The 22,244-nt window shown below is 57.0% G+C and overlaps 1 protein-coding gene across 1 annotated transcript; it reads left to right on the top strand.

Annotated features, from left to right (window-relative positions):
- Window positions 1-2,032: 2,032 nt before the first annotated feature.
- On the top strand, window positions 2,033-7,733 carry SPATC1 (spermatogenesis and centriole associated 1). The gene is made up of 5 exons (XM_054060603.1): window positions 2,033-2,228; window positions 3,830-3,970; window positions 5,529-5,819; window positions 7,177-7,325; window positions 7,416-7,733. The coding sequence occupies exons 1-5, from the start codon at window positions 2,033-2,035 to the stop codon at window positions 7,731-7,733; spliced, it is 1,095 nt and encodes a 364-aa protein (XP_053916578.1).
- The last annotated feature ends 14,511 nt before the right edge of the window (window positions 7,734-22,244 follow it).

The following is a 22,244-nucleotide window of genomic DNA, read 5'->3' as shown; positions in this document are numbered from 1 at the left end:
GGATCCATGCTCAGATCCCCCTGTAGACCCTTCCAGCCCATGGATCCATGCTCAGATCCCTCTGGAGACCCTTCCAGCCCATGGATCCATGCTCAGATCCCTCTGTAGACCCTTCCATCCATGGATCCATGCTCAGATCCCTCTGTAGACCCTTCCATCCCATGGATCCATGCTCAGATCCCTCTGGAGACCCTTCCTGCTCTCCATCCACTCTCCCACCCATCCCGGTGTCACCCCCAAACTGACCGAGGGAGCGGTTGATCCCCTCCCTCAGCTCCTGACTCAGATCCAACCCGGAGCGCCGGGAACGCCGGGATCAGTCACCCCGGTGGGAATTCATCTCCACTCCCCACCACACCCTGTGGTGATCCCTCCCATGGGTTCATCCGGTGAAGAGTCATAGAGTCATAGAATACTTTGGGTTGGAAGAGACCTCAAAGCTCATCCAAGTTCCACCCTTTCTGCCATGGGAAGGGACACATCCCACCGGATCGCCTCCTCTGGACGCGTTCCAACAGCTCCATCTCCTTCTTCTGTTGAGGATTCCAGACCTGGACCCAATCCTCCAGAGGAGGTCTCCCAGGAGAGGTCCCTCTTGGCCTGATTGACCCTCCTGAAGTTCTCCAGCCCCACTTCTCCACCTCTTTCAGGTCCCTCTTGGCCTGATTGAACCTCCTGAGGTTCTCCAGCCCCACTTCTCCACCTCTTTCAGGTCCCTCTTGGCCTGATTGAACCTCCGGAGGTTCTCCAGCCCCACTTCTCCACCTCTTCCAGGTCCCTCTTGGCCTGATTGAACCTCCTGAGGTTCTCCAGCCCCACTTCTCCACCTCCTCCAGGTCCCTCTTGGCCTGATTGAACCTCCGGAGGTTCTCCAGCCCCACTTCTCCACCTCCTCCAGGTCCCTCTTGGCTTTGTTGATCCTCCTGAGGTTCTCCAGCCCCACTTCTCCACCTCTTTTAGGTCCCTCTTGGCCTGATTGAACCTCCTGAGGTTCTCCAGCCCCACTTCTCCACCTCTTTTAGGTCCCTCTTGGCCTGATTGAACCTCCTGAGGTTCTCCAGCCCCACTTCTCCACCTCCTCCAGGTCCCTCTTGGCCTTGTTGTACCTCCTGAGGTTCTCCAGCACCACTTCTCCACCTCTTTTAGGTCCCTCTTGACCTGATTGAACCTCCTGAGGTTCTCCAGCCCCACTTCTCCACCTCTTTTAGGTCCCTCTTGGCCTGATTGACCCTCCTGAGGTTCTCCAGCCCCACTTCTCCACCTCTTTTAGGTCCCTCTTGGCCTTTTTGAACCTTCTGAGGTTCTCCAGCCCCACTTCTCCACCTCTTTTAGGTCCCTCTTGGCCTGATTGACCCTCCTGAGGTTCTCCAGCCCCACTTCTCCACCTCTTTCAGGTCCCTCTTGGCCTGATTGACCCTCCTGAGGTTCTCCAGCCCCACTTCTCCACCTCCTCCAGGTCCCTCTTGGCCTTTTTGAACCTTCTGAGGTTCTCTAGCCCCACTTCTCCACCTCTTTTAGGTCCCTCTTGGCTTTGTTGAACCTCCTGAGGTTCTCCAGCCCCACTTCTCCACCTCTTTTAGGTCCCTCTTGACCTGATTGAACCACCACTGGTCCCATTATGGACCCCTTGAGGGCCACCACCACTCACAGATCTCCATTTGGACTTCAACCCATGGACCACCACTCTTTGATGACCACCACCCGCCCAATCCCACCCCTCAAATCCATCTCTCTCTCCGATTTGGACCTTCTGAGCTCCGTTTCAAAGGCTTTATCCAAGTCCAGATGGATCCCATCCACCCAACCGTTGACCCCCCGTGGTGGACACCAAAGTCCACCGTCCCTTTGTGACATCACCCCACCACCTCCAAGTTGAGGACAACTTGATCTCTCCCAGCGTCCCCTCGGCAACCGGTGGTCACCTCCACAACTTCCTCCCCCACCGGTGCCGTTTCCACCTGAACGTTGGGGTAGATGTCAACGTGAAGCACCACCACCATCACCACCACCACCGTTGGGTTTGGAGGCCACCATGGAGCCTGGAGGTCACCTCCCGCGGGCGGCGGTCACCGTCTTGGCCTCTTACAACCAACTGCGCCGAGGGATCCAGGAGCTGTTGACGGAGAACGAGGAGCTGATGCGGATGGTGGGACTGTTGATGGAGCAGCAGAACGCTCAAGCGCTGCTCAACTCCTCCAACCGGAGACCTCTCTCCTTCCACGTCCCAGGTGGGAACCGTTAAGGAGTGTCTTCAACCCAACCGTAAGGGGTTGTCCACCCTGGAGAAGGTTCTGGGGGGACTTTAGAGAAGGTTCCAGTAGGGAATGGGGGCTCCAGGAAAGCTGAGGAGATGTTGTTGGTCAAGGAGTGATGGGAGAGGAGGTGGAGGAGGGAATGGTTTGGAGGTGCAGGAGGGGACACGGAGGTGAGATCTTGGGGTGAAATGTTCTCCTGGGAGGGTGGGGAGGTCCTGGAAGGGGTTGGCCAGAGAAGTGGTGGCTGCTCCATCCCTGGAGGTGTTCCAGGCCAGGTTGGAGGGGGTTTGGAGCCCCTGATCCAGTGGGAGGTGTTCCTCAACCATGGAACTGGATGGGCTTTGAGGTCCCTTCCAACCCAAACCATCTCCTGCTTCCATGATTCCAACTTGACGTCCACCAGAACCCCCAGATCCCATCCCTGGAGGGGTTCCAGGCCAGGTTGGATGGACCTTGGAGGAACCTGATCCAGTGGGAGATGTCCCTCAACCATGGAACTGGATGGGCTTTGAGGTCCCTTCCAAACGAAACCATCTCCTGGTTCCATGATTCCCACCTGATGTCCATCAGAACCCCCAGATCCCATCCCTGGAGATGTTCCAGGCCAGGTTGGATGGGGTTTGGAGCCCCTGATCCAGTGGGAGATGTCCCTCAACCATGGATCTGGATGATCTTTGAGGTCCCTTCCAACCCAAACCATCTCCTGGTTCCACGATTCCAACTTGATGTCCCCCAGAACCCCCAGATCCCATCCCTGGAGGTGTTCCAGGCCACATTGGATGGGGTTTGGAGCTCCTGATCCAGTGGGAGGTGTCCCTCAACCATGGAACTGGATGGGCTTTGAGGTCCCTTCCAAACGAAACCATCTCCTGGTTCCATGATTCCCACCTAATATCCACCAGAACCCCCAGATCCCATCCCTGGAGGAGTTCGAGGCCACGTTGGATGGGACTCGGAGGAACCTGATCCAGTGGGAGGTGTCCCTGCCCATGGATTTGGATGATCTTGGAGGTCCCTTCCAACCCAAACCATCTCCTGGTTCCATGATTCCAACTTGACCTCCACCAGAACCCCCAGATCCCATCCCTGGAGGGGTTCCAGGCCAGGTTGGATGGGGTTTGGAGCCCCTGATCCAGTGGGAGGTGTCCCTCAACCATGGATTTGGATGGGCTTTGAGGTCCCTTCCAACCCAAACCATCTCTTGGTTCCATGATTCCCACCTGATGTCCACCAGAACCCCCAGATCCCATCCCTGGAGATGTTCCAGGCCACGTTGGATGGGCTTTGGAGCCCCTCATCCAGTGGGAAGTGTCCCTCAACCATGGATCTGGATGGTCTTGGAGGTCCCATCCAACCCAAACCATCTCCTGCTTCCATGATTCCAACTTGACGTCCACCAGAACCCCCAGATCCCATCCCTGGAGGGGTTCCAGGCCAGGTTGGATGGGGTTTGGAGCTCCTGATTCAGTGGGAGGTGTCCCTCAACCATGGATTTGGATGATCTTGGAGGTTCCTCTCAACCCAACCCATGGTTTGAGGGTTCTCTGGTGGTGAATGTCCTCCTTCTCCCACAGCTGTGAGTCCGGATTCCACTGTGGCGTCTCTGGAGCGCAGTTCCCGCGTTGGGGACCCTTCGGTGGGACAGATGACATCGGGGACGGTGACGGGCGGCACCGACATCAGCTCAGGACTTCTGCTCCCGCCCGGACAGCGAAGTATGGGAGGGACAAAGGGGCTGAAGCCAAAGCTCAGGGGGAGAGGGGTGGTGGGCTGAGAACATCTCCATCTCCATCTCCATCCTCATCCTCATCTCCATCTCCACCTCCATCTCCATCTCCACCTCCATCTCCATCTCCATCTCCATCTCCATTCCATCTCCATCTCCATCTCCATCTCCATCTCCATCTCCACCTCCACCTCCATCTCCATCTCCATCTCCATCTCCATCTCCATCTCCATCTCCATTCCATCCTCATCTCCACCTCCATCTCCATCTCCACCTCCATCTCCACCTCCATCTCCATCTCCATCTCCATCTCCATTCCATCCTCATCTCCATCTCCACCTCCACCTCCACCTCCATCTCCATCCTCATCTCCATCCTCATCTCCATCTCCGTCTCCATCTCCATCTCCATCTCCATCCCCATCTCCATCTCCATCTCCATCTCCATCTCCATCTCCATCTCCATTCCATCCTCATCTCCACCTCCATCTCCATCTCCACCTCCATCTCCATCTCCATCTCCATCTCCATCTCCATCTCCACCTCCACCTCCATCTCCACCTCCACCTCCACCTCCATTTCCACCTCCACCTCCACCTCCATTCCACCTCCACCTCCACCTCCACCTCCACCTCCACCTCCATTCCACCTCCACCTCCACCTCCATTCCACCTCCACCTCCACCTCCACCTCCATTCCACCTCCACCTCCACCTCCACCTCCACCTCCATTCCACCTCCACCTCCACCTCCACCTCCACCTCCACCTCCACCTCCACCTCCATTCCACCTCCACCTCCATCTCCACCTCCACCTCCACCTCCATTTCCACCTCCACCTCCACCTCCATTCCACCTCCACCTCCACCTCCACCTCCACCTCCATCTCCACCTCCACCTCCATCTCCATCTCCACCTCCATCTCCATTCCATCCTCATCTCCACCTCCATCTCCATCTCCACCTCCATCTCCATCTCCATCTCCATCTCCATCTCCATCTCCATCTCCACCTCCACCTCCATCTCCACCTCCACCTCCACCTCCATTTCCACCTCCACCTCCACCTCCATTCCACCTCCACCTCCACCTCCACCTCCACCTCCACCTCCATTCCACCTCCACCTCCACCTCCATTCCCACCTCCACCTCCACCTCCACCTCCATTCCACCTCCACCTCCACCTCCACCTCCACCTCCATTCCACCTCCACCTCCACCTCCACCTCCACCTCCACCTCCACCTCCATTCCACCTCCACCTCCATCTCCACCTCCACCTCCACCTCCACCTCCATTTCCACCTCCACCTCCACCTCCATTCCACCTCCACCTCCACCTCCACCTCCACCTCCACCTCCATCTCCACCTCCACCTCCATCTCCATCTCCACCTCCACCTCCATCTCCACCTCCCCCTCCCCCTCCACCTCCACCTCCACCTCCATCTCCACCTCCACCTCCACCTCCACCTCCACCTCCACCTCCACCTCCACCTCCACCTCCACCTCCACCTCCACCTCCACCTCCACCTCCACCTTTCTCCTCCCGTCAGCGTTCCCGAGGACCTCTCCGGTCATTCCCGACCTCCGTCGCCTCTCGTGTCCCATCAACCGCTTCTCCTCCGTTGGTCCCCGTCGTTCTCCGGAGGTTTCCACCACAGCGGAGCTGAGCACGGGGACACTGCCGCCCTCGGACCTTCCCCGATCCGATGCCGAATCCATCCCATCACCTTCTGCCCCACCCAACGCCGGCGGCGCTGAGGCCACCGACGGACGGACGGCGCCGCGAGACGCTCACCGCATGGCCACCGCCTGGGAGCCCATCATGGCCTCCACGCCCACAGGTGCCCATCGCCACCTCCATCTCCATCTCCATCTCTATGTCCATCTCCATCTCTATGTCCACCTCCATCTCTATGTCCATCTCCACCTCCACCTCCACCTCCATCTCCACCTCCATTTCCACCTCCATCTCCACCTCCACCTCCACCTCCACCTCCACCTCCATCTCCATTTCCACCTCCATCTCCACCTCCCCCCCCCCCTCCATCTCCACCTCCACCTCCACCTCCATCTCCCCCTCCACCTCCACCTCCACCTCCACCTCCACCTCCATCTCCACCTCCACCTCCACCTCCACCTCCACCTCCACCTCCATCTCCACCTCCACCTCCACCTCCACCTCCACCTCCACCTCCACCTCCATCTCCCCCTCCACCTCCACCTCCACCTCCATCTCCACCTCCATCTCCACCTCCATCTCCACCTCCACCTCCCCCTCCACCTCCATCTCCATTTCCACCTCCATCTCCACCTCCACCTCCATCTCCACCTCCACCTCCACCTCCATCTCCATTTCCACCTCCATCTCCACCTCCCCCTCCCCCTCCATCTCCACCTCCACCTCCATCTCCACCTCCACCTCCACCTCCATCTCCACCTCCACCTTCCCCTCCACCTCCACCTCCACCTCCATCTCCACCTCCATCTCCACCTCCACCTCCATCTCCACCTCCACCTCCACCTCCATCTCCACCTCCATCTCCATCTCCACCTCCATCTCCACCTCCACCTCCACCTCCACCTCCACCTCCATCTCCACCTCCACCTCCACCTCCACCCCCACCTCCACCTCCATCTCCATCTCCACCTCCACCTCCCCCTCCACCTCCACCTCCACCTCCACCTCCATCTCCACCTCCACCTCCATCTCCACCTCCACCTCCACCTCCACCTCCACCTCCACCTCCACCTCCATCTCCACCTCCACCTCCACCTCCATCTCCACCTCCACCTCCACCTCCACCTCCACCTCCACCTCCATCTCCACCTCCACCTCCACCTCCATCTCCCCCTCCACCTCCATCTCCACCTCCATCTCCACCTCCACCTCCACCTCCACCTCCATTTCCACCTCCATTTCCACCTCCATTTCCACCTCCATCTCCACCTCCACCTCCACCTCCATCTCCACCTCCACCTCCACCTCCACCTCCACCCCCACCTCCACCTCCACCTCCACCTCCACCTCCACTCCATCTCCACCTCCACCTCCACCTCCACCCCCACCTCCACCTCCATCTCCACCTCCACCTCCATCTCCATCTCCACCTCCACCTCCACCTCCACCTCCACCTCCATCTCCACCTCCCCCTCCCCCTCCACCTCCACCTCCACCTCCACCTCCACCTCCACCTCCAGATCTTCCCTGGTCCCACCACCCCTTCTGGGAGCAGCTCGTTGGGGAGATCGCTTACCAACTCGACCGACGCATCCTCACCACCGTCTTCCCCCACCGCACCCACTTCTACGGCTTCACCGTCTCCAACCTCCCCGAGAAGATCATCACGGTAGGGTTGATACCACCAAACCCCCTTCTTTGGCTTCGCTTCCCCTCATGGTGGACCTCATCCTTTGTCTTCTCCTCCTTCCACCCATAGACGGCGTTGGAGGCGGTGCCGGACGGCTTCGACGAACGGCGTTGCGCGGCGGCGGCGCGACGTTACGTTGCGTTGATGGAACGTCTCCGGACGTTGGGGTACAGTCCCACCACCCATTCGGCTTTCACCGAATCTTTGGTCAACGCTTATGGGGTCCTTCCTCAATCGGATCTTCTGGAGATCAACCAAAACGGTGACCTCTTGAGGCGGGTGGTGAAGGAAACGGTACCGGCGGCCGCCAGAGCCGACGCGTTGGTCGTCCTCAATTGTCTCCAGGAGTTGGCGAGGGAGGATGGACAACCTTTGTTCCGGTGGTGAGAGGTTGGGATGGGGGTTCCACCACCACCGGAATCGTTCTCGATATCAATAATGGCACCGAAACCGTTGACTGAACCGAAAGTATCGATTGTGTGAAGACCATCAACTGCATTAAAGCCATTGAGCACATGAAAGCCATCAACCGCGTCATCAACACCACCAAAAACATCATCCATACCATCAACAGCACCAAAACCACCATCTACACCATCAACCACACCATCAACAGCACCAAAACCATCATCTACACCATCAACCACATCATCAACAGCACCAAAACCATCATCTACACCATCAACCACATCATCAACAGCACCAAAACCATCATCTACACCATCAACCACACCATCAACAGCACCAAAACCATCATCTACACCATCAACCACATCATCAACAGCACCAAAACCATCATCTACACCATCAACCGCACCATCAACAGCACCAAAACCATCAACCACACCATCAACCACATCATCAACAGGACCAAAACCATCAACCACACCATCAACCACATCATCAACAGGACCAAAACCATCAACCACACCATCAACCACATCATCAATAGGACCAAAACCATCAACCACACCATCAACCACATCATCAACACCACCAAAACCATCAACTACACCATCAACCACACCATCAACAGCACCAAAACCATCATCTACACCATCAACCGCATCAACAACACCACCAAAACCATCATCTGCACCATCAACCACATCATCAACACCACCAAAACCATCAACTACACCATCAACCACACCATCAACTGCACCAAAACCATCATCTACACCATCAACCACATCATCAACAGCACCAAAACCATCATCTACACCATCAACCACATCATCAACAGCACCAAAACCATCAACCACACCATCAACAGCACCAAAACCATCATCTACACCATCAACCACATCATCAACAGCACCAAAACCATCATCTACACCATCAACCGCACCATCAACAGCACCAAAACCATCATCTACACCATCAACCACACCATCAACAGCACCAAAACCATCACCTACACCATCAACCACATCATCAACAGCACCAAAACCATCATCTACACCATCAACCGCACCATCAACACCACCAAAACCATCATCTACACCATCAACCGCATCATCAACACCACCAAAACCATCATCTACACCATCAACCACATCAATATCATCAACCACATCATCAACCACACCATCAACTCCACCAAAACCATCATCTACATCATCAACCACATCATCAACTGCACCAAAACCATCATCTACACCATCAACCGCACCATCAACTGCACCAAAACCATCATCTACACCATCAACCACATCATCAACAGCACCAAAACCATCATCTACACCATCAACCACATCATCAACAGCACCAAAACCATCATCTACACCATCAACACCACCAAAACCATCATCTACACCATCAACCGCACCATCAACAGCACCAAAACCATCAACCACACCATCAACAGCATCAAAACCATCATCTACACCATCAACCGCACCATCAACACCACCAAAACCATCATCTACACCATCAACCACATCATCAACACCACCAAAACCATCATCTACACCATCAACCACATCAATATCATCAACCACATCATCAACCACACCATCAACTCCACCAAAACCATCATCTACATCATCAACCACATCATCAACTGCACCAAAACCATCAACCACACCATCAACAGCACCATCAACAGGACCAAAACCATCATCTACACCATCAACCACACCATCAACAGCACCAAAACCATCAACCACACCATCAACCACATCATCAACAGCACCTACACCATCAACCACACCATCAACAGCACCAAAACCATCATCTACACCATCAACCACATCATCAACAGCACCAAAACCATCAACCACACCATCAACAGCACCAAAACCATCATCTACACCATCAACCACATCATCAATAGGACCAAAACCATCATCTACACCATCAACCACACCATCAACAGCACCAAAACCATCAACTACACCATCAACACCACCAAAACCATCAACCACATCATCAACAGCACCAAAACCATCGAGATGGGGACACCAAGATGGGGACAACCAGGATGGGGATAACCAGGATGGGGATAACCAGGAGGAGGACACCGACATTTGGGGTGTAGATGGTTGGGGGGACATCAGGATGGGGACACCAAGATGGGGACATCAAGATGGGGACATCAGGATGGGGACAACCAAGATGGGGACATCAAGATGGGAACATCAGGATGGGGACATCAGGATGGGGACACCAAGATGGGGACATCAGGATGGGGACAACGAGGATGGGGACATGAAGATGGGAACATAAGGATGGGGACATCAGGATGGGGACACCAGGATGGGGACACCAAGTTGGGGACATCAGGATGGGGACAACCAGGAGGAGGACATCAGGATTTGGGGTACAGATGATTGGAGGGCCACCAGGATGGGGAGAAAAGTTGGGGACACCAAGATGGGGACATCAGGATGGGGACACCAGGATGGAAACACGGGTTGGGGACACCAAGATGGGGACATCAGGATGGGGACACTAGGATGGAAACACGGGTTGGGGACACCAAGATGGGGACATCAGGATGGGGACACCAGGATGGGGACACCAAGATGGGGACATCAGGATGGGGACATCAGGATGGGGATATCAGGATGGGGACACCAGGATGGGGACAACCAAGATGGGGACAAAAAGATGGGGACAACCAGGATGGAAACACGGGTTGGGGACACCAGGATGGGGACACCAGAATGGGGACATCAGGATGGGGACAACCAGGAGGAGGACATCAGGATTTGGGGTACAGATGGTTGGAGGGTCACCAGGATGGGGAGAAAAGTTGGGGACACCAAGATGGGGACATCAGGATGGGGACAAGGAGGATGGGGACATCAGGATGGGGACATCAGGATGGGGACATCAGAAAGGGGATATCAGGATGGGGACACCAGGATGGGGACATCAGGATGGGGACAAGGAGGATGGGCACATCAGGATGGGGACATCAGGATGGGGACAACGAGGATGGGGACATGAAGATGGGAACATAAGGATGAGGACATCAGGATGGGGACATCAAGGATGGGGACATCAGGATGGGGACATCAGGATGGGGACAACCAGGATGGGGACGCCAGGATGGGGACATCAGGATGGGGACACCAAGATGGGGACAACCAAGATGGGGACATCAAGATGGGGACACCAGGATGGGGACATCAGGATGGGGACAACCAAGATGGGAACACCAGGATGGGGACATCAGGATGGGAACATCAGGACGGGGACATTGAGATGGGGACACCAGGATGGGGACAACCAGGAGGAGGACATCAGGATTTGGGGTACAAATGGTTGGGGGGACATCAGGATGGGGACAACCAGGATGAGGACACCAAGATTTGGGGTGTAGATCGTTGGAGGGCCACAAGGATGTGGACAGAAGTTGGGGACACCAAGATGGGGACATCAAGATGGGGACAACCAGGAGGACACCAGGATTTGGGGTGTAGATGGTTGGGGGGACATCAGGATGGGGACATCAAGATGGGGACATCAGGATGGGGACAAAAAGATGGGGACATCAGGATGGGGGACCAAGGATGGGGACATCAGGATGGGGACATCAGGAAGGGGACATCAAGATGGGGACACCAAGATGGGACCATCAGGATGGGGACAACCAAGATGGGGACATCAGGATGGGGACATCAAGATGGGGACATCAGGATGTGGACACCAGGATGGGGACGTCAGGATGGGGACATCAGGATGGGGACACCAAGAAGGGGACACCAAGGTGGGGACACCAGAATGGGGACACCAGGATGGGGACACCAGGATGTCCTCCTCGTGGCTGTGGCACCCAAAGGGTTACACGGTCGTCCAACCGGTTTTGGGTGTTGACCAACGAGGTGTGGCCACCACCGGGTGGACTTTGGCCACCGGACCTGTGGCGTCACCGCTGTCACCACAGGAAGAGGGAAACGGAGTCACCAACGGAGGTGGGAATTGGGGTCATTATTGTCCCCAACAGAGGTGGAATTGGGGTCATTATTGTCCCCAACGGAGGTGGGAATTGGGGTCATCATTGTCCCCAACAGAGGTGGAATTGGGGTCATTATTGTCCCCAACGGAGGTGGAATTGGGGTCATCATTGTCCCCAACAGAGGTGGGAATTGGGGTCATCATTGTCCCCAACAGAGGTGGGAATTGGGGTCATTATTGTCCCCAACAGAGGTGGAATTGGGGTCATCATTGTCCCCAACAGAGGTGGAATTGGGGTCATCATTGTCCCCAATAGAGGTGGAATTGGGGTCATTATTGTCCCCAACAGAGGTGGAATTGGGGTCATTATTGTCCCCAACAGAGGTGGGAATTGGGGTCATCATTGTCCCCAACAGAGGTGGAATTGGGGTCATCATTGTCACCAACAGAGGTGGGAATTGGGGTCATCATTGTCACCAACAGAGGTGGGAATTGGGGTCATTATTGTCCCCAACGGAGGTGGAATTGGGGTCATCATTGTCCCCAACAGAGGTGGGAATTGGGGTCATTATTGTCCCCAACGGAGGTGGGAATTGGGGTCATCATTGTCCCCAACGGAGGTGGAATTGGGGTCATTATTGTCCCCAACAGAGGTGGAATTGGGGTCATTATTGTCCCCAACGGAGGTGGGAATTGGGGTCATCATTGTCCCCAACAGAGGTGGAATTGGGGTCATCATTGTCCCCAACGGAGGTGGGAATTGGGGTCACCATTGTCACCAACGGAGGTGGAATTGGGGTCATCATTGTCCCCAACGGAGGTGGGAATTGGGGTCATCATTGTCCCCAACGGAGGTGGAATTGGGGTCATTATTGTCCCCAACAGAGGTGGGAATTGGGGTCATCATTGTCCCCAACGGAGGTGGAATTGGGGTCATCATTGTCCCCAACAGAGGTGGGAATTGGGGTCATTATTGTCCCCAACAGAGGTGGAATTGGGGTCATCATTGTCCCCAACGGAGGTGGGAATTGGGGTCATTATTGTCCCCAACGGAGGTGGAATTGGGGTCATCATTGTCCCCAACGGAGGTGGAATTGGGGTCATCATTGTCCCCAACAGAGGTGGGAATTGGGGTCATTATTGTCCCCAACGGAGGTGGAATTGGGGTCATTATTGTCCCCAACAGAGGTGGGAATTGGGGTCATTATTGTCCCCAACGGAGGTGGGAATTGGGGTCATCATTGTCCCCAACGGAGGTGGAATTGGGGTCATTATTGTCCCCAACAGAGGTGGAATTGGGATCATTATTGTCACCAACGGAGGTGGAATTGGGGTCATTATTGTCCCCAACAGAGGTGGAATTGGGGTCATTATTGTCCCCAACGGAGGTGGGAATTGGGGTCATCATTGTCACCAACGGAGGTGGAATTGGGGTCATCATTGTCCCCAACGGAGGTGGAATTGGGGTCATTATTGTCACCAACAGAGGTGGAATTGGGGTCATCATTGTCCCCAACGGAGGTGGAATTGGGGTCATTATTGTCCCCAACAGAGGTGGGAATTGGGGTCATCATTGTCACCAACGGAGGTGGAATTGGGGTCATCGTTGTCCCCAACGGAGGTGGAATTGGGGTCATTATTGTCCCCAACGGAGGTGGAATTGGGGTCATTATTGTCCCCAACAGAGGTGGAATTGGGGTCATTATTGTCCCCAACAGAGGTGGGAATTGGGGTCATCATTGTCCCCAACGGAGGTGGGATTGGGGTCATCATTGTCACCAACAGAGGTGGAATTGGGGTCATTATTGTCCCCAACAGAGGTGGGAATTGGGGTCATTATTGTCCCCAACAGAGGTGGAATTGGGGTCATTATTGTCCCCAACGGAGGTGGAATTGGGGTCATTATTGTCCCCAACAGAGGTGGGAATTGGGGTCATTATTGTCACCAACAGAGGTGGAATTGGGGTCATCATTGTCCCCAACGGAGGTGGGAATTGGGGTCATCATTGTCCCCAACAGAGGTGGAATTGGGGTCATTATTGTCCCCAACAGAGGTGGAATTGGGGTCATTGTTGTCCCCAACGGAGGTGGAATTGGGGTCATTATTGTCCCCAACAGAGGTGGAATTGGGGTCATTATTGTCCCCAACAGAGGTGGGAATTGGGGTCATCATTGTCCCCAACAGAGGTGGAATTGGGGTCATTATTGTCCCCAACGGAGGTGGAATTGGGGTCATTATTGTCCCCAACAGAGGTGGAATTGGGGTCATCATTGTCCCCAACAGAGGTGGAATTGGGGTCATTGGTGTCACCAATGGTGGTGGAACCCCAACTCTTGTGGTTGGGTTCCACCTACCCATGGTTGGAATGTGGGTGGGAACCGGACACCGGTAATTAGTGTCATCGCTAATTAGTGTCACCGGTAATTAAGAGTCACCGGAAATGAGAGCCTCAGTGTCCCTCTGGTGATGAGAGGGTGTTGGTGACCTGGAGAACCACCAGAGAGGTGGAGTTGGGAGAGGAGGAGACCTCGAGTTGGTGGAGAGCCCGAGAGGGTGAGGAGAAGGAGCTGGGGGGGACCCCAAGGTGGTGGTGACCCCAAGATGGTGGTGACCCCAATCCAGCAGTGACCCCAAGGTTGTGGTGACCAGGAGCTGAAGGTGACCCCAAGCTGATGGTGACCCCAATCCAGTAGTGACCCCAAGCTGGTGGTGACCTGGAGCTGAAGGTGACCCCAAGCTGAAGGTGACCCCAAGCTGATGGTGACCCCAATCCAGAAGTGATCCCAAGCTGGTGGTGACCCCAATCCAGCAGTGACCACGAGCTGGTGGTGACCCCAAGCTGATGGTGACCAGGAGCTGGTGGTGACCCCAATCCAGAAGTGATCTCAAGCTGGTGGTGACCTCAAGCTGGTGGTGACCCCAAGCTGGTGGTGGCCAGGAGCTGGTGGTGACCCCAATCCAGCAGTGACCCCAAGCTGGTGGTGACCAGGAGCTGATGGTGACCTCAAGCTGGTGGTGACCTGGAGCTGAAGGTTATCTCAAGCTGGTGGTGACCCCAATCCAGCAGTGACCCCCAAGCTGGTGGTGACCTCAAACTGGTGGTGACCAGGCGCTGGTGGGGACCCCAATCCAGAAGTGACCCCAAGCTGGTGATGACCCTAAGCTGGTGGTGACACCAAACTGATGGTGACCAGGAGCTGGTGGTGACCCCAAGCTGGTGGTGACACCAAGCTGATAGTGACCCCAAGCGGGTGGTGACCTGGAGCTGAAGGTGACTCCAATCCAGCAGTGACCTCAAGCTGATGGTGACCATGAGCTGATGGTGACCCTGAGCTGATGGTGACCCCAAGCTGGTGGTGACCCCAAGCTGATGGTGACCTCAATCCAGAAGTGACCCCAAGCTGGTGGTGACCCCAATCCAGAAGTGACCTCAAGCTGGTGGTGACCCCAAGCTGATGGTGACCTCAATCCAGAAGTGACCTCAAGCTGGTGGTGACCATGAGCTGGTGGTGACCCCAATCCAGCAGTGACCCCAAGCTGGTGGTGACCCCAATCCAACAGTGACCCCAAGCTGGTGGTGACCTCAAGCTGGTGGTGACCCCAAGCTGGTGGTGACCAGGAGCTGGTGGTGACCCCAATCCAGAACTGACCTCAAGCTGGTGGTGACCCCAAGCTGGTGGTGACCCCAAGCTGGTGGTGACCAGGCGCTGGTGGTGACCCCAATCCAGCAGTGACCCCAAGCTGGTGGTGACCCCAAGCTTGTGGTGACCTGGAGCTGAAGGTGATCTCAAGCTGGTGGTGACCCCAATCCAGCAGTGACCACAAGCTGGTGGTGACCAGAAGCTGGTGGTGACCCCAAGCTGGTGGTGACCCCAATCCAGAAGTGACCTCAAGCTGGTGGTGACCCCAAGCTGATGGTGACCTCAATCCAGCAGTGACCCCAAGCTGATGGTGACCTCCAATCAACGGTGACCTTCAACCAATGGTGACCTCTAACCAATAGTGACCTCCAACCAACGGTGACCCTGAGCCAACGGTGACCTCCAACCAATGGTAACCTCCAACCAACGGTGATCTTTAACCAATGGTGACCTCCACCCAATGGTGACCTCCAACCAACGGTGACCTTTAACCAATGGTGACCTTCAACCATTGGTGACCTCCAGCGATTGGTGGTCCTGAGCCATCATTGGTGGCCCAAAGCGGTGGCCCTGAGCGGTTCCTCCAGGAACGAAGCGGTGTTGGTGCCACCAGCGATGTCCGACGGCGCCACCGGGAGAGGAGGTGAGTGGAGGAGGGAACGGCGTCCCAGTGCTCCCAGTGCTCCCAGTATCCCCAGTGCTCCCAGTATCACCAGTGAACCCAGTATCACCAGTGCTCCCAGTGCTCCCAGTGCTCCCAGTATCGCCAGTGAACCCAGTATCACCAGTGCTCCCAGTGCTCCCAGTGCTCCCAGTAACACCAGTGCTCCCAGTGCCACTAGTGCTCCCAGTGCTCCCAGTGCTCCCAGTGCCCCCAGTCTCCCCGGTCTCCCCAGTTCCCCCAGTCTCCCCAGTCTACCCAGTACTCCCAGTCTCCCCAGTGCTCCCAGTCTCCCCAGTCTCCCCAGTGCCCCCAGTCTACCCAGTACTCCCAGTCTCCCCAGTGCCCCCAGCGCTACCAGTATCCCCCGGTCTCCCCAGTCTCCCCAGTATCCCCCAGTCTCCCCAGTGCTCCCAGTATCCCCAGCATCCCCAGTGCTCCCAGTATCACCAGTGCTCCCAGTGCTCCCAGTGTTCCCAGTATCACCAGTGCTCCCAGTGCTCATCACCAGTGCTCCCAGTATGACCAGTGCTCCCAGTGCTCCCAGTGCTCCCAGTATCCCCAGTGCTCCCAGTATCACCAGTGCTCCCAGTGCCCTCAGTATCCCCAGTGAACCCAGTATTCCCAGTAACTCATGCCCCCAGTATCCCCAGTGTTCCCAGTGCCCCCATTGACCCCATTGTTCCCAGTATCCTCAGTGCTCCCAGTGCTCCCAGTATCCCCAGTGCCCCCAGCGCTCCCAGTATCCCCAGTGCCCCCAGTATCCCCAGTGACCCCAGTGCTCCCAGTCACCCCAGCATCCCCAGTGACCCCAGTCACCCCAGTCTCCCCAGTGCTCCCAGTCTCCCCAGTCTCCCCAGTTCCCCCAGTCTCCCCAGTGCTCCCAGTATCCCCAGTGTTTCCAGTGCTCCCAATGAACCCAGTGCTCCCAGTATCACCAGTGCCCCCAGTGCTCCCAATGAACCCAGTGCTCCCAGTCACCCCAGCATCCCCAGTGCCCCCGGTCACCCCAGTACTTCCAGTCTCCCCAGTATCCCCAGGGTCTCCAGTCTCCCCAGTCTCCCCAGTGCCCCCAGTGTCCCCAGTCTCCCCAGTGCCCCCAGTCTCCCCAGTCTCTCCAGTGTCCCCAGTCTCCCCAGTACTCCCAGTCTCCCCAGTATCCCCAATGACCCCAGTATCCCCAGTGTTCCCAGTTCACCAGTTTCCCCAGTCCTCCCAGTCCCCCCAGTATCCCCAGTGCCCCCAGTTCCCCCAGTCTCCCCAGTGCTCCCAGTCTCCCCAGTATCCCCAGTCTCCCCAGTGCCCCCAGTCTCCCCAGTGCTCCCAGTCTCCCCAGTGCCCCCAGTGCTCCCAGTCTCCCCAGTGCTCCCAGTATCCCATCTCCCCAGTCTCCCCAGTGCCCCCAGTGCTCCCAGTCTCCCCAGTGCTCCCAGTCTCCCCAGTCTCCCCAGTCTGCCCAGTGCCCCCAGTGCTCCCAGTCTCCCCAGTGCTCCCAGAGCTCCCAGTACTCCCAGTATCCCGAGTCTTCCCAGTGCCCCCAGTCTCCCCAGTTCCCCCGTCTCCCCAGTATCTCCAGTGTTCCCCAGTGCTCCCAGTATCCCCCAGTACTCCCAGTCTCCCCAGTGCTCCCAGTCTCCCCAGTCTCCCCAGTTCCCCCAGTCTCCCCAGTGCCCCCAGTCTCCCCAGTGCTCCCAGTGCCCCCAGTCTGCCCAGTGCTCCCAGTCTCCCCAGTACTCCCAGTATCCCCCAGTGCCCCCAGTCTCCCCATTGCTCCCAGTCTCCCCAGTATCCCCAGTCTCCCCAGTCTCCCCAGTATCCCCAGTGCCCCCAGTATCCCCAGTATCCCCAGTATCCCCCAGTCTCCCCAGTACTCCCAGTCTGCCCAGTGCTCCCAGTGCCCCCAGTCTGCCCAGTGCTCCCAGTCTCCCCCAGTCTCCCCAGTGCTCCCAGAGCTCCCAGTACTCCCAGTATCCCGAGTCTTCCCAGTGCCCCCAGTGTCTCCAGTTCCCCCCGTCTCCCCAGTATCTCCAGTGCTCCCCAGTGCTCCCAGTATCCCCCAGTGCTCCCAGTCTCCCCAGCACTCCCATTCTCCCCAGTATCCCCCAGTCTCCCCAGTGCTCCCAGTCTCCCCAGTCTCCCCAGTCTCCCCAGTGCCCCCAGTCTCCCCCAGTCTCCCCAGTGCTCCCAGTCTGCCCAGTATCCCCCAGTCTCCCCCAGCCTCCCCCAGTCTCCCCAGTGCCCCCAGTCTCCCCAGTATCCCCAGTCTCCCCAGTCTCCCCAGTCTCCCCAGTCTCCCCCAGTCTCCCCAGCGCTCCCAGTCTGCCCAGTTTGCGGGGAGGCGGTGCTGTGGGGCCCTGAGCACCCCGGAACCAGTCCGGCCAGTTTGGCCTCACTGGGATTCAGGGAATGGCCGGGAGCTCCGGTGAGCCCGGGGGATATCGGGGTACCCCGGGATTGGGGGGGTCCCCCTGGGGATATTGGGGTCCCCCTGGGTTGAGGGGTCTTGGGGATATTGGGGTCCCCCTGGGGATATTGGGGTCCCCCTGGCTTTGGGGGTTCTGGGGATATTGGGGTCCCCCCGGCTTTGGAGGTCTTGGGGATATTGGGGTCCCCCCGGCTTTGGGGTTCCCGGGGATATTGGGGTCCCCCCCGGGGATATTGGGGTCCCCCCGGCTTTGGGGGTCACGGGGATATTGGGGTCCCCCTGGGGATATTGGGGTCCCCCGGGATTGGGGGCGTGTCCCGGGGGTATTGGGGTCCCCCTGGGGATATTGGGGTCCCCCGGCTTTGGGGGTTCTGGGGATATTGGGGTCCCCGTGGGGATATTGGGGTCCCCCTGGCTTTGGGGGTCACGGGGATATTGGGGTCCTCCTGGGGATATTGGGGTCCCCCTGGATTAAGTGGTACCGGGGTTATTGGGGTCCCCGTGGGGATATTGGGGTCCCCCTGGCTTTGGGGATCCCAGGGATATTGGGGTCCCTCTGGGGATATTGGGGTCCCCCGGCTTTGGAGGTCTTGGGGATATTGGGGTCCCCCTGGGGATATTGGGGTCCCCCTGGCTTGGGGGGTTCCGGGGATATTGGGGTCCCCCTGAGAATATTGGGGTCCCCCCCGGGGATATTGGGGTCCACCTGGGGATATTGGGGTCCCCCTGGATTGGGGGTCCCGGGGATGTTGGGGTCCCCCTGGGGATATTGGGGTCCCTCTGGGGGTATTGGGGTCCCCCTGGCTTTGGGGTTCCCGGGGATATTGGGGTCCCTCTGGGGATATTGGGGTCCCCCTGGCTTTGGAGGTCTTGGGGATATTGGGGTCCCCCTGGGGATATTGGGGTCCCCCGGCTTTGGAGGTCTTGGGGATATTGGGGTCCCCCTGGGGATATTGGGGTCCCCCTGGCTTTGGGGTTCCCGCGGATATTGGAGTCCCCCTGGGAATATTGGGGTCCCCCCCTGGGGATATTGGGGTCCCCCGGGGATATTTGTGTCCCCCTGGCTTTGGGGGTCCCGGGGATATTGGGGTCCCCCTGGGGATATTTGGGTCCCCCTGGATTTGGGGGTCCCGGGGATGTTGGGGTCCCCCTGGGGATATTGGGGTCCCCCTGGCTTTGGGGGTCACGGGGATATTGGGGTCCTCCTGGGGATATTGGGGTCCCCCTGGATTAAGGGGTCCAGAGGATATTGGGGTCCCCCTGGGGATATTGGGGTCCCCCTGGATTTGGGGGTCCCGGGGATGTTGGGGTCCCCCTGGGGATATTGGGGTCCCCCTGGCTTTGGGGGTTCTGGGGATATTGGGGTCCCCCCGGCTTTGGAGGTCTTGGGGATATTGGGGTCCTCCTGGGGATGTTGGGGTCCCCCTGGCTTTGGGGGTTCCCAGGGATATTGGGGTCCCCCTGGCTTTAGGGGTTCCCGGGATACTGGGGTTCCTGGGGATATTGGGGTCCCCCTGGCTTTGGGGGTTCCAGGGATATTGGGGTCCCCCTGGCTTTGGCGGTCCCGGGGATATTTGGGTCCCTCTGGGGATATTGGGGTCCCCCTGGGGATATTGGGGTCCCCCTGGCTTTGGGGGTTCTGGGGATATTGGGGTCCCCCCGGCTTTGGAGGTCTTGGGGATATTGGGGTCCTCCTGGGGATGTTGGGGTCCCCCTGGCTTTGGGGGTTCCCAGGGATATTGGGGTCCCCCTGGCTTTAGGGGTTCCCGGGATACTGGGGTTCCTGGGGATATTGGGGTCCCCCTGGCTTTGGGGGTCCCGGGGACTTTGGGGTTCCTGGGGATATTGGGGTCCCCCTGGATTTGGGGGGGTCCTCCTTGGAAATAGGGGTCCCAGTTTGGAAGGGGATCCCTTTTGGCCCATTTTGAAGGGGATCCCTTTTGGCCCAGTTTGGAATGAGGGCCCAGTTTGGAACGGGATCACTTTGGCCCAGTTTGGAATGGGATCCACTTTGGCCCTGTTTAGAATGGGATCCCTTTGGCCCAGTTTGGAACGTGATCCCCTTTGGCCCCATTTGGAATAGGTTCCAAGTTTGGAAGTGGATCCCATTTGGCCCAGTTTGAAAGGCGATCCCTTTGGCCCAGTTTGGAACAGATTCCCAGTTTGAAAGTGGGTCCCGTTTGGCCCAATTTGGAAGTGGATCCCGGATCCCCTTTGGCCCAGTTTGGAATGGGATTCACTTTGGCCCAGTTTGGAATGGGGTCCCAGTCTGGAAGGGAAACCCTTTGGCCCCATTTGGAACGGATTCCTTTGGCCCAATTTGGAACATGATCCATTTGACCCCCTTTGGATCATGGTCCCCATTTTGGCCCAGTTTGGAATAGGTTCCCAGTTTGGCCCAGTTTGGAAGGGGATCCCTTTTGGCCCAGTTTGGCCCAGTTTGGAATAGGATCCTTTGGCCCAGTTTGGAAGGAGATCCCTTTGGTCCCCTTTGGAAAGTGATCTCTTTGGCCCAGTTTGGAATAAGATCCCTTTGGCCCAATTTGGAATAGGATCCTCTTTGGCCCCATTTTGAAGTGGATCCCCTTTGGCCCAGTTTAGAATGGGATCCCTTTGGCCCAGTTTGGAACGTGATCCCCTTTGGCCCAATTTGGAAAAGGTTCCAAGTTTGGAAGTGGATCCCATTTGGCCCAGTTTGAAAGGCGATCCCTTTGGCCCCATTTGGAAGGGGATCCCTTTGGCCCCGCTTGGAATGTGACCACTTTGGCCCCATTTGGAACAGATTCCCAGTTTGAAAGTGGGTCCCGTTTGGCCCAATTCGGAAGTGGATCCCGGTTCCCCTTTGGCCCAGTTTGGAATGGGATTCACTTTGGCCCAGTTTGGAATGGGGTCCCAGTCTGGAAGGGAATCCCTTTGGCCCCATTTGGAACGGATCTCTTTGGCCCAATTTGGAAAGTGACCCCTTTGGTCCACTTTAGAAAGTGATCCCTTTTGGCCCAGTTTGGAATAAGGTCCCAGTTTCAAAGGGAATCCCTTTGGCCCAATTTGGAACGTGATCCATTTGGCCCCATTTGGATCATGGTCCCCATTTTGGCCCAGTTTGGAACTGGATCCCATTTGGCCCATTGTGGAGGAGATACCCTTTGGCCCAGATTGGAATAGGTTCCCAGTTTGGAAGTGGATCCCCTTTGGCCCCATTTCTAACGTGACCCCTTTGGCCCCATTTGGAACATGATCCCTTTTGGCCCCTTTGGAACAGGTTCCCAGTTTGGAACTGGATCCCCTTTGGCCCTGTTTAGAACGTGATCCCTTTTTGGCCCCATTTGTAACGCGATCCCTTTGGCCCCATTTGGAAGGTGATCCCTTTGGCCCAATTTGTAACGTGACCCCTTTGGCCCCATTTGGAATAGATTCCCAGTTTGGAAGGTGATCCCTTTTGGCCCCATTTGGAACGTGATCCCTTTGGCCCTGTTTGGAACATGAACTACTTTGGCCCCGTTTGGAAGGAGATCCCTTTGGCCCCATTTGGAAGATGATCCCCTTTGGCCCCATTTTGAGTGTGATCCCCTTTGGCCCTGTTTAGAACGTGATCCCTTTTGGCCCCATTTGGAACGTGATCCCTTTGGCCCCATTTGAAATGTAATCCCTTTTGGCCCCATTTGGAATAGATTCCCAGTTTGAAAGGTGATCCCTTTTGGCCCCATTTGTAACATGATCCCTTTGGCCCCATTTGGAATAGGTTCCCAGTTTGGAAGTGGGTCCC

The sequence above is a fragment of the Cuculus canorus genome, chromosome 2, assembly GCF_017976375.1.
Source record: "Cuculus canorus isolate bCucCan1 chromosome 2, bCucCan1.pri, whole genome shotgun sequence".
Taxonomy (NCBI): domain Eukaryota; kingdom Metazoa; phylum Chordata; class Aves; order Cuculiformes; family Cuculidae; genus Cuculus; species Cuculus canorus.
This window is presented reverse-complemented; position numbering and strand designations above follow the sequence as displayed.

Excerpts from the sequence above, each read along its gene's own strand:
- SPATC1 (XM_054060603.1), top strand. The coding sequence starts at position 2,033 with ATGGAGCCTGGAGGTCACCTCCCGCGGGCGGCGGTCACCGTCTTGGCC. Across the intron at positions 2,229-3,829 it reads TCTCTCCTTCCACGTCCCAG|CTGTGAGTCCGGATTCCACT; the intron begins GTGGGAACCGTT and ends CTTCTCCCACAG. Across the intron at positions 5,820-7,176 it reads CATGGCCTCCACGCCCACAG|ATCTTCCCTGGTCCCACCAC; the intron begins GTGCCCATCGCC and ends CTCCACCTCCAG.